At 38.6% G+C, this 18601-nt stretch overlaps 1 protein-coding gene across 1 annotated transcript in view; it reads left to right on the forward strand.

The window, feature by feature from the left end:
• Positions 1–18601, forward strand: part of tent4b (terminal nucleotidyltransferase 4B) — a 77723-nt gene that overhangs the window by 23148 nt on the left and 35974 nt on the right. Inside the window, exons 2-3 of the mRNA XM_080186972.1 lie at positions 4365–4488; positions 5379–5425. Coding sequence (XP_080043098.1) covers positions 4365–4488; positions 5379–5425 — 171 coding nt within the window. The remainder of the gene's footprint in view (positions 1–4364; positions 4489–5378; positions 5426–18601) is intronic.

Consider the following 18601-nt stretch of genomic DNA (forward strand, 5'->3'; position numbering starts at 1 on the left):
GCTGGAATACTAGTTATTAGGAATTGCATTCTGGCGACCATACCAGAAAGGATGCAAATGAAATATATTAGAACATTGCCAGGGTTCGGGGTGTGATATTAAGAAATTTTTTTACCCTGGGGGGTTGGGGGGACTGAAATTCACTGCCCGAGGGGTGGTAAAGGCAGAGACACTTGTTGAATTTAAAATAAATACTTGAATATGAACTGTTAAGTGCTGCTATCCAAAGGGCTGTGTATGATCTGAAAAGTGGGATTAACCTGGATTTTTTTGGGCTGGCATGGATATGATGGGCAGAATGGTCTCTTTGTGCTATAAGTTTTCTATGTTTAGGATAATGGGCAGCTTTCATTCCCTACTTGGGATCATGGATGAATAGTAGGCACTTTGATGAAGTATTATGTAAGCTTTTATGTGAATTGAGAAGAGAATTTGTAAAAAAAAAAGTAATATGAGGAAATTGAGATCCAGGCAGATCTTCAAATCCCAGAGTGAGTGCAAATGATGCTGGGACCTGATTCTGCTGGTGCCCAGTGTTGCTGCTCCTGCAGTCACTTGGGATCAAGGATGAATTGATTCCATACTGGTTCAGTGGGTACCTCTAGTGTGTGATCTGCAGACTGTGATTTCCCAAATGAATCTTATCCATTTTGGTTGGTCACAAACCAAGGATTCCCATGAATTATTGCTTAACGGGTCAGTAGCTCATATTGGTGACCCTTCATAGAGACACCAGCAGACCTCTTTTGGTATGACAGGTTTCTCTGGGAGAGTTAAAGAGGAATTGTTATTGTTTCATATTGAGTTTGTCTGCGCCTTTCCTCAGCACACATCTGTCTAAACATTTGGCTGGATGTGTTTGTGCAGAAAAACTGACCTTATCCGTATTCTTATTTATATATTTCATCTGGATTCTGATTTTACCAACTTTAATCAAATCCTTATTGATCTGACAATTCAGTAATAGAGCAAAAAATTGTGTTTTATTCAGTCTTTTTTGCATTCAGTCTTTGAATGAAAAAAACTTAGTGATTGTATATTTGTTTTATTATACTAACGATAAATTAAATGCAAGATTCCATGCATGCAGTTGAGAAACATACAGAATGCAAGACTTAAATTATAACTTGTAAAGAAACAAAAGAATGGAAGAAACGAAAAATAGTTTAGAATGGTTGTCAACACTGGGGACATTGTCTTCTCCTTCTGTAAATACATTTTAAAAATCTGCATTCATGTAATTGAGCATGTTCCTTGGCATAGATGAAAACGTGCTACAATGGGTTAGGTCACCAAACGACTTTTTAACTGCTATCCTCCCAGGAGCTGAGAAATTAATTGTAAGCTCTGTTGAAGTACTGTTTTCAATTTATGAAAATAGTATTTAACTGCATTGTTGTGGTTAATGGTTTGTTGTTTTGCATCTGAATTGAGAAGGAAATTAAATTACTATCATATAAATGCAGATGCTGTTGTGGCTTGGCCAACATTATACATCATAAAATAGTTGGTATGGGTTTACTTGCTGAGTTCACAGTTCTGATTGGGCCATTGTTAGAACTCGCAATACCTTTACCAGCTTTGCCTTTCCTTCAATGCTTACTTTGTACTTAACAATAGGTTTTGCCTTTCACACTGATCACCATTTTCTTGTTGAAAAGAGGAGCAGTCGACCTAGTGTCAGCTGTCTGTGAACGTCTCTGTTGGGTATTTGAAGGTATTCAAAAACTAGTTGCATGATTTTTAAATTACAAACTGTCATTGTGGTGTAGCTCCTGGAACACCAAGTGCTGTGTAAGATAGATTCCGCCTATTTATGTAATGGAACTGGTACAAAAATATGACAGGAGTAAAATGTTGGAGAAAGATGTTTTGTTGTGTTTTGTGTTAAGTATTAAGTGAGGGAATTTTTTTGTTTATTTATGGGATATGGGTATTATTGCCCTCAAAGGAGGCAGTGCATTGCCTGCTTGAACTGCTGCAGTCCCTGTGTTGTAGTAACAGCCAGAGTGCTGTTTGGGTGGGAGTTCCAGGATTTTGAGCCAATGATAGGGAAGGAATGGCGATATATTTCCAAGTGAGGATGATGAGTGACTTGCAGGTGAATGTCGAGGTAGTGATGTTCTCATGTGTCTGCTATTCTTGTTCTTCTGGATGATAGTGGATGTAGGTTTGGAGGGTGCTGCTGAAGGAACTTTGGCGAATCTCTGCAGTGCATTTTTTAGCTAATATACACTGCTACTGCTGTTCATTGGTTGTGGAATGGGTGAATGCTTCTAGAAGGTGGTGCCAGTCAAGTGGGTTGCTGTGCCCTGCATAGTGTGGACCTGTAGTCGTTCAACCAAGTGGCGAGTATAACATTGCTAATTTGTGCCTTCTAGATGGTGAACAAGCTTTGGCAAGTCAGGAGTTTTCTAATTTGATTTATTATTGTCACATGTATTAACATTGAAAAGTATTATTTCTTGCGTGCTATACAGATAAAACATACTGCTCAGAGAGAAGGAAATGAGATTGTAACATTACATTCTGCACTATCATAGCTAGGGTGTAGAGAAAGGTCAACTTAATGCAAGGTAAGTCCATTCAAATGTCTGACAGCAACAGGGAAGAAGCTGTTCTTGAGTTGATTGGTACATGGCCTCAGACTTTTTTATTTTTTTTGTATTTTGTGAGAGAGAATGTCTGGGAACATAGCGTCCTTAATTATGCTGGCTGCTTTGCTGAGGCATCGGGAAGTGTAGACAGAGTCACTGTATTGTGGGGGGGGTGGGCAGTGGTGGTGGTTGTGGTTGTTGTGGTTTGTGAGATGCATTGGGCTACATTCATGACCTTTTGTAGTTCCTTGTGGTCTTGGGCAGAGCAGGAGCCATACCAAGCTGTGATACAACCAGAAAGAATGCTTTCTATGGTGCATCTATAAACGTTGATAAGGTATTGGGCTTTTGTAATTATAGTATCGGCCTGGGGGGGATCAGGACAGGTTGTTAGTGATCTGGACACCTAAAAACTTAAAGCTCTTGAAGTTGCATTACTTAGCACAAGATTCCTAGCCCCTGACCGGCTTCTGTAGCTATGTTTTTTTTGAATGATTAGTCCAGTTCAATTTCTGGTTAATGTAATCCACGAGATTCATCAATGGTAATTCCATTGAATGACCATGAGCGATGGCTAGATTCTCCTTGTTGGAGATTATCATTGCCTGGCACTTGAAGTGTGAATGTTAATTGAAGTGTCATAACAATAGAGTAGGGCTTAATATGTTGGAATTCAGATAATATCAAGTGAGTGTAAGAGGTATTGCATGTACAAGCTTGCCATAGACAGGGGTTCTTACTTTTTTTTTGCTGAGGCTCCTGTCTTAATGTAATTGGGTGTTTAATTGTATACAGCAGACTGAAACTTTGGTTGTGTTTGGAACTGTATATTTGTAGAAGTCTGTTGCTACAAATAGAAAGCTAAGTTTGTGACGACGCCGTTACAGTTTTATCCTTCACAGCCTGCTTATCTAGAATGTAGCAGCTAGTTGGAGGAATGTTTTGACAAGCACGCACAAGTTGCGGTCAGTATTCATCATGGTTTTTTTAATACTTGTTCATTAATGACATTGATGAAAATCCAACTCCACTGAAGTAGGTAATGCTAAACGTTTCTAACGACTGTGCTGTAGAAGAAGCAGTGCTGTATTCACCAGAGGATTCACAACAAATAGTATTTCATTGAACTTGGTTTTGAGGGAGCTCTCCAAATTGTTAATGAGCTCTTCTAGAAACTGAAAGATTTTTAGTTCTGGTTTTGGACACTAATGGAAACATTGCAATGTTGACCCTAAAGAACCCAATTGGAATCTTGAAAACCACTTTCAGGTCACCTAAAAACTTAAAGCTCTTGAAGTTGCATTACTTGCCCCAAGATTCCTAGCCTCTGACTGGCTTCTGTAGCTATGTTTTGTTTCTAGCGAAAAAAGAAACCCTAGGTATAACCTATATTGTGCAGAGGAAAAATTCTGTAAAAACTTGAGCACCATCTTAATTGACTAAGATTCCTTGGACTCACAGGCCAACCACATGTTAGTCTTCTGAGACCTGAATAAGATGCTGTTTTGAAGAATCAGTGCAGACTCGATGGGCTAAATAGCCTCCTTCTGCACTTTAGGGATTCTGTGGTCCCATGATTTGAAGGGATGAAAAGATTTAGGAACAAGTCAGGTTGAGATTAGGACTAAATTTGCCTTGAAGTTAAGCTTTCTCTTTTGTGTCAAGCACACACTGTTCTTAATTTCCTGAAGATATTTATGAATGTATTGGATTGTATTGTCATAGCAGCTATTTATTTAAGGCAATATTTGTTTTAAACATTTTCAGACTTCATGAAGAAATTATTGACTTCTACAACTACATTTCGCCTAAACGTGAAGAGGAAAAAATGCGAATGGAGGTTGTTGAAAGGATAGAAAATGTTATCAAAGAACTCTGGCCCAGTGCAGATGTAAGTACTGAAGGGGGTATTATTTATCGAAGGCGTCAGAAATCAGATACATAGTCATCAGTATTCACTGCAAATATCTCGTATCCTGTTTCACTTACTTTGTTAGACGTATATTTAAATTGTAAAGAGAGGTTGGATTGGCTTGGGTTGTTTTTTCTGGAGCAAAGGAGACTGGGGGGGGGGGGGGGGGGGGTGGGGGGTGACCTGATAGAGGTGCTCAAGAGGGGCATGAACAGGGTGGAGAGGGAGCAGCTGTTCCCTTAGTTTAAGGGTCAGTTACAGGGTTAAAAGTGAGGGATGGGAGGTGTAGGGGAATTTGAGGAAAAACTTTTTTACCCAGAGGGTAGTGACAGTCTGGAATGCACTGCCTGGGAAGGTGGTGGAGGCGGGTTGCCTTACATTCTTTAAAAAGTATCTTGAGGAGTACTTGGCATGCCATTATCTTCAAGGCTATGGGCCAATTGCTGGCAAGTGGAATTAGATGGGCAGGTCTTGGCCTTTCATACGTCAGTATAGACTCGATGGGTTGAAGGGTTTCTTCTGCACTGGAGTATTCTGTGATATAGCAAAATGTCACTTGTGGAAAGTTTTGAACTGTTTGGTGTTTTGGTATGCCAGTGAGTTTATGGTCTATTTTGTACTTTAGCAGAGGCAGGAAGCAGCATTAGAAAATATCTCCAAGATCTTGAACCACTTTTTCCCCCTCAAATTTGTATTGCAGTGCTATTATTTTGCTATTCTATAAAATAGTTTTAAATGCCATTGCATCCACTAGTGGGCAGTAAATGCCAACAAATTATGTAGTTAGCTGCAAATTGTTTTACTGTGATTTTAATTGAATTATGTTTCTCATGTACCATTTAACTAATGCTAAATAAATTATATTTCAGGTGCAGATATTTGGAAGTTTTAGCACTGGTTTATACTTGCCAACAAGGTAATATTTGGAAAATACAAGTAGTAATGTAAAATATTTACATGAATTTGTGACAAGTTGTTCATAGGCCTCTACCAGGATGTTGTCTGAACTTTTTGTAAAACATACCATATTGGATCAGATTTTGGAAGCTACCATCTTTCACTCTTTTTGAATTTTTGACCCATTTACATTTTATTGACTTACTCCAGATTTTATATCATTTGATATTCCCATCCATATGACCAGTAACATGTAACTTTTCAAGATTGAGAAAAAGACTTGTGCAAGTTGGGCCTTTTTTTTGAACACTGCATCATTTAAATGCAATAATGTAACTTTCTAATATTCAAAGTCAAGTAAATGTATTTTGTGAACATCTTTGATACCTGTTGTGAATCCTTTTTTTAAAGTTACTTTTTCATTTTTTTTCCTACCTGTTAATGTTTTCCAAGACCTTTCCCTTCCTACTGCTCACCAGCATATAATTCCACAAGTGATGACCACCTTAGTATCAAGTCCAAATGTCCAAATTATAACAGTAATAGTAGCAGTACATGCAGAAATTTTCAATACAATTGAGTAGAGTGAGTATGGTTTTATGAAAGAGAAATTGTGTCGTGTTTGTTAGGAAGTAACATTATGTAGATAAAGGGAAACCAGTAAATGTACTGTACTTGGATTTCTAAAATGCATTCAATAATGTGTCACACAAAATAAGAATTCATATTGGGATGGAGCACTGACTAACTGACAGGAAATTGTTAGAATAAAAGGATCATTTACATATCAGTAAACTAATTCATGAGCTGTGACAGGAATCAGTACTGAGGTCTCAGCTATTTGCTATCTATATTAATGATTTGGATGAAGGAACAGAGTGTATTATTGACAAATTGCTGAAAATGCACAGATAGATTGAAAAGCATGTGAGGTGGAAACACTCTGCAAACAGATATAGATGGTTTGAGAGTGGTTAAAATTTTGGCAGATAGAATAAAATGTGAGGATGTCTACTTTAGCCAGAAGATTGGGAAAGCAAAATATTTAAATTTGGAGACTCTACAAAGGGATCTGGGTGTTCTTGTACACAAATCACAATTAGCATGCAGGTACACTAAGACAACTGGAATGTTGATCTTTATTGCAAGGTGGATGAACTATAAAAATAGGAAAGTCTTGTCTCAAAAGTACATGGTGTTTGAGGCCACATCTAGAACACTGTGTACAGGTTTGGTTTCTTATTTAAACTTGGAGATACTTGCATTGGAGAGAGTTCAGATAAAGTTCCAGAGATTGATTCCTGGGATGAAGGGATTGTCGTCTTGTGAGGAAAGGTTAAGCAGATTGAAATGATTCTAATTTTAGAAAAATTAGAGATAATTGTATAGTTTATAAACCATATGATTTATAAAGATAAATTATTCCAAAGGAGCATGACAGTGTAGATGTTGAGACAATGCTTTCCTTCAAAGGAGAATCTAGGACTGGGGATCTTTTTTCAGAATAAAAGGATGTCCATTTAAAATGATGAGAACTCCTGAGGGTTTGGAATTTTGTAACCTAAAGAGCCGTGGCAGCTGGGTCATCAAATATATTCAAGACTGATTTTTAAACAGATTTTGATCTCTGACACTTCACTTCTCCTCCTTGACCTGTCACCATTTCTGGTGATAAACTGTCCACCAGTATGCATTACAAACCACCGACACCCGCAACTACCTTGACCACAGCTCTTCACACCTCACATCTTGTAGGGACTTCATCCTATTCTCTCAGTTCCTTCACCACAGCAGCATCTGTTCTAATGATGCCACTTTCTAAAATAGCACTTGCAATATGTCTTCCTCAAATGTGGTTTTCCACCCATTGGGGTTGACAGGGCTCTCACCCTGTCCCCGTCCTTTCCAGAACCAGGGTAGGGTCCCCCATGTCCTCCCATTTCACCACACCAGCCTCTGAATTCAAAGGATCATCCACCGCCATTTCCGTCAACTACAGCATGATGCCACTACTCAACACATCTTCCCCTCACTCTGCCGTCAGCATTCTGCAGGGGCTCTTCTCTCTGGGACACCCTGGTCGACTCCTCCGTCACATCCCCTGCCCATGGCACCTTCCCATGCAATTGTCGGTGAAACACCTATCCCTTGATCACCTCCCTGCTCACTGTCCCAGGTTCTAAACAGCGCTTCACGTGCACCTCCTTCAGTCTGGTCTATTGCAGTTGCTGCTCCTAATATGGTCAACTCTACATTGGAGAGACCAAATGCTGACTGGGTGACTGCTTTGCTGGACACCTTCAGTCCGCCCACAAGCAGGACTCAGACCTTCCTGTTGTTTGCCACTTCAACACATCACCCTGTTCTCCTGTCCACTTGGCCTTTTGCAGTACTCCAGTGAACCCCAACACAAACTGGAAGAACAGTACCTCATCTTCCAGTTGGCACTTTAGAGCAATGAACTCTCCCCTCCACCTTCATCCTATTTTCATTTTATGTTATTTCATTCTGTGTCTTTTCATCTCATCCATTGTTATCATCCTTCTTTCTCACTTCCATTTCTCTGGCTCTCCATTCCTATTCTCTTTGCACCGCCGTGCGCGCCCCCCCAACCCTCATACTATAAATCTTTTCTGATTTTCTTTGCTCTTAGCTTTAGCTCTGACGTAAGGTCATTCTGACTCAATGTTGGCTGTCTTCTCTCCCCACAAATGCTGTCAGACTTGCTGAGATTTTCCAGCATTTTCTGTTTTTGTTTTTGATTTTCAAGACTGTCAAGGGTTTTGGGGTGGTGTGTAAAGATGCTGTGTATTTAAGAAATGTACTTTGTATTATGTTCCTAGTGAAGGCTGTTTTTATGATTCAACTCTGTTTTACAATGCTGTATTGTCTAGAACCAGCAACTCATGTGCTGTGTATGCAGAAGGTTGATTACTCCTAATTATTGGAGTGTTTGTTTTAATCTGGGTTAATGCAGTTTTGTTATGTTGGGGTTGCTCCCTGCACCAAATTCTCCAATCTCACTTAGAGTGGTGTGAATGGGCTAGAAAATTCTGACTATTGCCATCTTCAGGAATACAGTTTGTCCTGGGTAATGATTTTGCTGGATCACAAGTGGGAGTGATGCATACTGTGATTGAAAAGCCAGTGGAAAAATCAAAACCGTGGTGTTGCAGGAAACATCCTGGCATTTTTCATGATTGTGTGATAACAAGGTCAGAAAGCCACAGGTTGAGACAGGAGGAGAAATTAAAGATAAAGAAGTTGAAGTTCAGTTGGCAGAAATTATTTTTGATCAGATGGTTGGTCAAGAACAAGCAGAGGAGGAAGCAGATATCTTTAATTCAGAAAAATTGGCAGAATTATAACGAAGATGTAAAGATAAAGCAGTTGTTCCAGAAAGCATACACGAGAATCTAAGCATGTACCGGGGAGACCATTACATAATCAGGCAAAATCAAGAAAAATGGGCAGAAGTTCATCAAGTTGTATTGCCAGTGGGTTAAAGAAAGGAGGTCATTTAGGAGTAAGGAAAACTTGAGCACAAATACAAGGACATCTTTATGCAGCCCAGGCCAATAAAAATGTGGTTGAATTTTGTTGGCCGTGTCAAGCATGTTGGATTAGAGGAAAATCTCAAGTGGTAATAAAACCTGTGCCCTTAATACCTATTCCAGCACCTGAGGAACCTTTTTTACAAGGGTCTTAATTGATTGTTTAGGATCCCTCCCTAAAATCAAAAGTGGGAATTAATATTGGACCACAGTAGATGTGTGGACTACATTTCTGGAGGCCATTGCATTATGCAATATTATAGCTAAAAGGATTGTAGAGGAATTAATTTTTTAACTAGATACGGACTACCCACAAATGCAATCAGATCAAGCATCCAATTGTATGTCAATGATATTCAGAGAAGTTATGGATAGCTTAGGAATAAAGTAAAACAATTTAAGTCAACTGCATACCATCCAGACTCATAGCGAACATTAGAACCATGACATTAAACTTCAAAGACCAATTTGAGGGCCTATAATCAAGATTATTCAGAGGATTTGACTGAAGGAATTCCATTTGTACTTTTTATACACCTAATGAATCAGTTCAGTCCTGCTGAATTGATTTTTGGTCATGAGGTAAGAGGATCACGTAAATTGATCAAGGGAAAATTAGTGAGTCAGTATTCTGAAACTACATTATTGGACTCTCTCAAACTTTAGGGAGAGATTAACTAGGGCTGGTGAGTTGGCTGGACAATGGTTAAATGAGATACAGCACATGATAGAAAAGGAAGCAGATATGAGATCAAAGACTTGTAGTTTTGCTAGTGGGGATAGTGTCAGTATTACTACCAGTGATAGGTGAACATTTAAAAGCAAGGTTTAGTGGGCCTTATAAAATTAACAGGAAATTGAAGTAAATTATTTGATAACACCAGATAGAAGGAAACTTTCAGACTGTCATGTGAATATACTTAAACAATATTTTGATAGGGAAGGAAGAGAGATGTATTAAATGTTACAACTTAGAATGAAGAACTAAATCCAAATGATTCCTCAAATTAGATCGGATTGTGAGGAAGTAATCGAAATTAGGATAAATTACTGAGGAAAATCAAAATAACCTAAGAGTTGTTATAATCACATGGAAATATATGTGGGAATAATCTGGGAAAATAATGTGCACGTGATGTAGATGTAGGAAGTGCTGTTCCAATTGAGCAACGTTGAAATAGGCTTGACCCTCTAAGTTGGCACGAGTTTAGAAAGAGAAACCGACATTTCCTCGGTCTGAGATGCAGCAGCTGAAAGTCTCGATCGAGAAAAGGGCTGATGGATAGTTACATGTATCAGATAATGAAGCTATGAATGGAGGCAGTGTGTGAAACTGGTAAAGGTAGAGAAGAATCAGTTATTTGACCATGATGTGAATAAGGAAAGTGAGCAGGTGTGGAGACAGATGCAAGAAAAGATGATTGATTTGCATAAACCCCAGGATTGTCGTCAACAGCTCATCTGTGAAAGGAAAACTAGATCAATCAGCAGTCAAATCATGCGTGATCTCAAGATGGAGATTGAGGAGCAGAAGTACTTTACTACTGCAGCCAAAAGAAAAGAATGGTGTCATGAAGTGAGACTGTATTCATTGGAAATGTACCATCATTTGAAATGAATTGCTGGAATAATGAATCCTGCAGATTACATGGACATTCATACCCAGTGAAACAGTACTGTTCATAGCTGGTGGTTGAGTAAATTGATGTTTTTACAGCAGCATAACTGCAGTGGTGACCTCTAGATCCATGGTTCCAATAGGCCCTGACACCAAAGAAGATAATCTGATGTGTGTCATTGCCAAAGAGTGTGCAGAAAGTGATGGTGAAAATCCAACACAAATAAAGGAATGGATAAACTACCTTGGAACTGTTAGGTTCACGAATTCATTGACACCTCGTGCCTGGTACAAGCATACGAGTTTATTTGGAGTTCCTTCTGTCTTGCATGATGTTACTGATCTTCTGTTATTCTCTGATACAGTTATTATTATACGTTACCCCAGAGACTGCTCATTTGCACTCGTTGGTTAATTGAACACATTTGCAGAAGTGACTGACACTAATTGGTTCTGACCTCTTATCATGCACTGTCCATGAGGTAGTGGTCTCTGCCAAGGTTAGCTGATTATGAGCTGTGAATGTCTCAGCATGTTGTAACATTGTAACATGCTCCAGCACAAGTAAAACCTGAAACCTCAGCATGATTTATCCCATGAAAAAATGTTAGTACAAATATATTGTGGGAAATGTTATAAAAAATTATAAAAAAAAAAGGTTGGCTTCTCACAGACTGGAAAGATGTATGACTAGAGACACTAGAAATAATTTTGAGCATACCACTTTGCAACAGAAGCTGAAGTTGGACTGCCTGACTGGTGAACTAAGGCCAATTAACAAGAAAGGGGATAGAGATATGATGACCCTTTCGATGGCTGTAAGACGACACATGAAGTTGAGAAAGCATGCAAAGGGACAGGCTGTCTTTGGCCTGTGAACAGTTTAGTTTTCTGGAAAAGATTACTGTGTTTAACTTTTTGGGACTTTGACAATGAAAAGACCTTTTTGGGTTCAGAAAGAAATTGGAAAACAAATCTGAAGTGGTATGCCAGTTTGGATCCAGTATAACCTTTTGATCTCCTGATCTTGCCTTGCTTTCTGAGGACATTACCGGAACCAGGTGGCGCACTGCTGCCTCACAGAGCCAGAGACGTTGGTTCGATTCTCAGCTTGGGCCACTGACTGTGTGGAGTTTGCATGTTCTCCCCGTGTTTGTAGGTGTTTCCTCCAGGTGCTCAGTTTCCTTTCATGTGCTGGTTAGGTGCATTGGCCATGCTAAATTCTGCCTTGATGCACCTGAACAGAGGCCGGAGTATGGCGACTAGGAGACTTTCACAGTAACTTCATTGCAGTGTTAATGTAAGCCTACTTGTGACAGTAAATAAACTTTATAATCATAATGACAAAATTGAGTTCTGACTTGGAGTCAAACCAGAATTAAAGACTGACGGATGTTTTTGAAAAGGAAAGATGAGGCAGCTGAACAACAATGTACTAAGAAAGACGGAAAATAAAATGATGGCTGCTGCTCTATCACAACTTTGAAATAAGAAGGAATGTTCAATGGTGGAAGAAAAGGACTGAAATGGACTGTGCTACTGTTAAATTTGCATGCTTAGATTTAATAAAATATGTTATAGAATACTAATGGTGTGAAACCAGAAGTTTTGAAAAATGAAGCTACCTTTGCACATTGCTCATTTTTTTAATGGTGAGGTGTGACATTACACTTATGTTTCTGATGAAGGTTGTATTTACACATTAACTTAGTTTAATGATATCAACTTGTTTATGACAAGCAGTTGCTATTTGAATTTGAACAGAGCAGCCTTTCTCTCTCTGGAAATTGAACTCATGCTCTTAGACTGGGAATTCATGTAAATCTACATTTTGCTAACTGATTCCAAAGAGGAATTTATATCTGTAGGAGCATTGCTTAAATAGATACTAATAGAAATAGCTAACAGTTAAGAATTATATCTTGTCATGTTTAAGCATTTCAAATGGTAACAGTTATGCAAATTCTTTTTGTTATATTTAACTGTGTTGTTAAATAAAGTTTTTTTTAAATAAAAGCTTCTCTATGGCTCAGTAGAATCACACCTGGAACAGAACACCTTATGTTGACGCTAAAGCCAAAATCAAAAAATATAGTTGAGGTCTAGGCTAACTTCATAATATACCTTGGGGTTTCTCACCTAGTTCCTAACAGATGAACAGATGGAAAAGTGGAGTTGAGATCATGATCAGATCAGCCATATTTTTAATGAATGGCAGAGCAGGCTGAAAGATCCAGATTATCTTCTATTTCTTGTATTGTCAGACTTGATGCTCTGTCATTAGACTAGAGTGTGAAGCCTAATCTTGCACTACTGTGTGCAGAGAACCTTGGGAAGAAATCAGGAGCTGTATTCTGACCATTGAATTTTTTAAATATCACTTCTTAAACTGAATCCGGCAATTACCTTGGCTGAGATCAGCTAACTCAGCACAAACACACACTCAGTTTCAACCCAATATGCCATGATCTGTATTACTGGATAAACTGACTGATTATTAGGGAGCTTATTGTTCATTTGAGTTTGTTTTAAAGTCAACTTGCATTACTAAAAGGCACAGAACAATGTCCCAAGGTGTATTATAGAATCATTAGAAAATATATGCCACACTAAGGGAGGATAGATTCAGGGAAGTGACAAAAATATTGGTGATAGGTGATTTTTACATAGGTTCTTGAAAAGCTAGAGTGGGATTTAAGCAGGTGCAAGCATGGCTTCCAATGGTGGGAGGTGTCTGCTAAGATGGACATGATCATAGTGAACAAAGCTGTGGTCTGGCTGAGTGTCTAAATGGAAAGGATGATGTCATGAAGTTTAAGTACAAGAATAAAAATTTTAACTTTGAAACTTTGGGGGACCAGTGTCTGGGAGGGGGAATAGAAGTGATGGATAAGCAGGACTTAGTCCAATATTGACTATGGAAATTAGAGTTCTGGATGAGATAAAATTTACAGAAGTCGCCTATTGAAATAGTATGAAGGTGAGGAAAACATGAGGTTTTCCGAGGTTGGTTGGTTGATGTTGGCACAGAGGCAGGTGATAATGGAAAAGTGGAATAGGGGATGTTTCTTTGAATGTATATGAGATTGAAAGTTTAATTTGCGTCAAAGAAATTGAGACAACAGTGAGTATCAGGAGTCAGAGAACAGAGTGGGAAACATATCTTAACAGGTTGCATTGATGATATAAACTTGTGCAAAGCAATATAGTGCATAATCAAAGCCATCGGTTTATGGGTGTCTAGGTCAAATTCTGTTCTGCCAGGTCAACAAGAAACTGTGAAACAGAAAGTGTATGCTAAATGCATGAGTTTTAATATATTTGCAGATTCCTTAACAATTGGTGCAGTTGTACTATATCTTCCAAGTTTCTTGCAATAAAGCCCAACATTCCATCTGTATTCTTAATTATTTGCTATACCTGCTTAGTTGTATATAATCAGGGTGAATATTTTAATTTTGCAGCACCATGTGGCTGATGATTCAAAAGTGAACTTATGGGAAATCGACAGTACAGAAATTGGTTTCACTGACTTTTCTTTGCCAGACAAACTGAAAATGGGCACTGTGGCTGATCTGTGGGAAACAGTCATTGATATTTTGCACAGCCACAAATAAAATATATCCATAAGTCTGGCAGCAGAAGCAGAGAGAAACAGAGTTAATGTTTTAAATCCAGTATGGCTGTTCTGAAGAAGAATCACATTGGTCGCAAAATGTTAATCCTCTGCCACAGATCCTGTCAGAGTTTTCACAACACTGTTTCTGTTTTTACTTTGTTAAAATATATTTGAGTTTTGCAGCATTGCTCTGATGTAAATTTAGAAGGATAGTGGCACTAATTACTGTTTAAGAGATTAAAGATGAGTTTAAAGATAAGTATGAAGGAATGTGTTTAGCTTCTGGTCATATGCAAATATTGTTCAGACAAGACAAACAGTGACTAGAAATCCCATGCAGTTGTTAAGTCTTAATGTTGTTTGAATTCCCTTGGCATTGCTCAGGTGGTCAGAAAATTTGTGGTTTTATAACAACATGGACGTTTATGCTGAGGCAAATTCCATTTTTATTAAATGGTATCCTGGGATATTTTACTCATGCTTTGGGGATTTAATTCCACAGCCCTGCCCATTACTGTGAAAACTAAATCTATGGCCTTTGAATATTTTATATATATATATTCCATTACTTATGCGGGTCTTATCCCAGAACATATAAAATAAGAAAATACTTAGCAGGATGCTATGCACAAGCCAGAAGTAGATGCTTGATCAATGTTTCTTTGTCCGAACGTAATTTAAGTTTGTTTACTTGGTTTGACCCGAAAGATCAGGGAGGGAAATGAGGTTTATTCTTGTGGATTGTTGTGTTTTGGAAAAATCTGGAGATATTCTTGGGCTTTGTACAACTGGGTTGGAGATTCTGGTGATTGCCAGAATAAGATGGAGTAGCTAGTAGAGCCCGCAAGGTCTTGTAGTGGAGATGGGAGCCTGGTTTTGGCAGTACTTTGGACATTGAATTGGAACACTGAGTCTGGAAAGTTGTTTGGGAAGTGCTTTAGTGAAGGCACTAAAAGACACAAAACACAGTAGTTCATGATATTGTGAAATGTGTAAATATTGTGAAAGTTGTTTTTGTTTAAATCTTTATTTTGGATGTTAATTGCAGTTACCAAGAAAAAATGATGACTTAAAAAAAAAGTATTTTTGAGAGATTTGCAAGAACAAGCTTACTAGGTTCCGCAATTTAGTGGGTGGGGGCAATGGAAGGTAGAAGGGACTATAATCACAAAATTGCAGCTATTGTATCACAGCAGGCACTTTTAACATTTAAAAATATCAGTGTATCACCTACAGAAATAAGTGATGTTGCTGATACTGACAATGAGTTCCCAATCTGGCTTATGCCTCATGTACTAAATTTAATATATAACAACCTCATTGCTATGGTATTCCACACAGGAAGTGAAAAACATGGAATGAATTTAATGCTCCCTGACCAGTGAGTCTGAAGGCTGGGGGGGGTGCATTAAATCCAATAGGTGGCTTGCCTGCTGTCAACTGAACCACCCCTGCCCCACTGCAGGTTAAACAGAAGGGAAGTGGTATTTGAATTTTTTGAAGGAAAATTTAAGGCAGTGGTGGCAGTTGGATTCTGTTGTGCAGAGAGAAAACCAAATTGATCGATTATACTTTGATATTCCCCTCCCTCGGCTGCAGTAACTGAGGAGTAAACTGGTAGGGGTCATGGTGATACATTCTTCCATGTACTTGTGCTACTAAAGCAATGAGACGCACATTAAAGAACATGTGGAACATTAAGTCTAGATGTTTCTGTCAAATTTTGTCAGGCATAGCAACATACAATTATTCTGAAGGCACAATCTAGGACATATACGTGTGCCCCTTCAAGACTTAAATGGTCCTGCTGATGATCACTTTAATGCAAGGATGTGAGTTGTAGCACTCTGCTGTTGTTCAGGCAACTGTTAATGAGACCATTACTCATGGGAGTGCCTTATTTCCTACAAATCATAGAGTTATGTGATTATCTTAAGCTTGGGAAGGATCTGATTATGAAGGATGAATGTATTATGACAACATTTTGACTGGCTGTAAGAAATCTCACATTGCATCTTGTCATGCAATCTATATAGTTAGGGAATGGTTACCCTTTTGAGCAAGAAATTAAAAACTTGCATTTGCGTAACATCTTTCACAACCATGAGATATTGCAAAGTGCTTCACATTCAATTAAATATTTCTGAATTGGAGTCACTGTTGTAATGTGATAAAATGACAGCTAATATGCTGGCAATATTCTGTAAGTAGCAGTGAGATAAATGACCAATTGGTTTGTTTATGGTGGTGTTTGAATTATAAATGTTGGCTAGAATGGTCTAGCTGTTCTTTGAATAGTGTATTGGAATCTTTTGCATCCTAAATGTTGAAGGTTACTTGACGTTTCAGAGTGCAGGAAGCTAGGAAAAGGTGGCAGGATGGTCCTGTTCAGGAGAGAGTCTGTGGAATTGATAATGGAAAGCCAAGAAATGGCAGTGGTGTTAACCAAGTATTTTGTGTCTGATTTTGTAATAGAAGACTGAAAATTTCCCAAAGATAATTGAGAATCAAGAGGTGATAAGGATGGATGAACACAAAACATCACCATCACCAAGGAAAAGGTGCTAGGAAAGCTATTGGACTTAAAGGCTGAAACGTCCCCAGGACCTGATGGCCTGCATCACAGGACCTTAGTTGAAATGTTGGCACCGAAAGTAGCTGCATTGATTGCAGTCTTCCAAAATTTGTTAGATTCTGGAAGGGTTCCAACAGATAACATTAGCGAGAAAATAGTTAATGTAACACCTTTGTTCAGGAAAAAACTAGGGCAGTTAGCCTAATAGGTGTCAAAAGTGCTGGAATTCATTATTAAGGAAGTTATAGTAGGATAGTTAGAAAATCAAAGTGTGATCAGGCAGAGTTAGCATAGCTTTGTGAAAGGGAAATAGTGTTTAATGTATTAATTTTTGCCAAAGTAACATTGAAGATGGGTAACAGGAAACTGGTAGATGTGATATAATTGGATTTCCAGAAGACATTTGATAAGGTGCCAGATTAAAGTTTACTACATAAGAGCACATGGTATAGAGGGTAACATATTAGCATAGGTAAATAATTTTTTCGTTAACAGCCAGCAGCGAGTAAATATAAATGGATCTTTTTCTGATTGGCAGTTTGTAACTAGTAAAGTGCTGCAGGGATTGGTACTGGGTCCTCCACAATTTACAACTCATCAGTGACATGTCTATAGTAGCCAAGTTTGCTGATGACACCAAGATAGGAGGAAAGCAAGTTGTCAAGAGGAGATAGAGAGTCTTCAAAGTGATATTGACAGGTTGGGTGAGTGGGCAATAATTTGGCAGAGTGTAATGTGGGTAATTGTGAACTTGTCCGCTTTGGCAGGAAGAATAGAAAAGTAGTATACAATTTAAATGGAAAGAGACTGCAGAACTGTGGTACAGAGGGATCCAGATGTCCTGGTGCATGAATCACTAAGTTGCTACACAAATACAGCGAGTGATTAGGGAGGCAGATGAAAAGTTGGCATTTATTGCAACAGAAATGTTTATCTGTGTATGTTTACTGCAGCTGATGAACCTACAGTTGGAGTACAGATTTGGTCTCCTTATTGGAAGAAAATATGTAATTGGTTTAGAAGCGGCTTGGAGAAGGTTCACTTGACTGGATGAAGGACATATCTTATGAATAAAGGTTATTCAGGTTAGCCTATACCCATTGGAGTTGAGACGAATGAGAGATTATCTTATGAAAACACAAGATATTGAGACTGGATTGGGTGGCTTTCTGAAAGATGCTTTCTCCTATGGCGGCGGGGGGGGGGGGAATGCAAACTCAAGGCCATAGTTGAATGAGAACTCCCTTTTAAGACCAATGAAAAGAAATTTTCTGAGTGCCATTAAAGTATGGAATTCTCTTCTCCAGAAGGTAGTGAAGGTTGGGTCTTTAAATTTATTCCAAGCTGAGTTCGATAATTTTTTTGTTTGTCAATGGTTATGGGGCGCTGATAGAAAAGTGGAGGATAGACCACAAGCAGATTAACAATGATTATATTGAATGGTGGAACAGGCTCAAAGGGCCAAATGACCTACTCCTGCACCTGCATTTAAGAGGGCAGATGGCATCTCAGTTTAATGCACCATTCCCAGCTTTGCAGCTAAGATTTTGAGCTGGCATCTCTAATGTAGCCATAACTTATTGACTTGGGTAATGTTGCCACCATTAAATCAATGCTGAGAATGTTGAATGGGTGGACTGAAAGTTGTCAGCAATTTGGGTGTGACCTTTGTAATCTTGGACTTTGTGAAAACCAGCGATTCATAAACCGAGTTGGTTCACTGATAGCACTCTTGCCTCTTGAGACAAAAGGTTGAGGATTCAAGTCCAGTTTCAGACGAAGGCAATGGAACCATCTGTGTTCTAATATATGGCATCAATTTGGCTTGG

This window comes from Carcharhinus amblyrhynchos, chromosome 4 (genome assembly GCF_965287045.1).
Source record: "Carcharhinus amblyrhynchos chromosome 4, sCarAmb.v2.hapA, whole genome shotgun sequence".
NCBI lineage: Eukaryota > Metazoa > Chordata > Chondrichthyes > Carcharhiniformes > Carcharhinidae > Carcharhinus > Carcharhinus amblyrhynchos.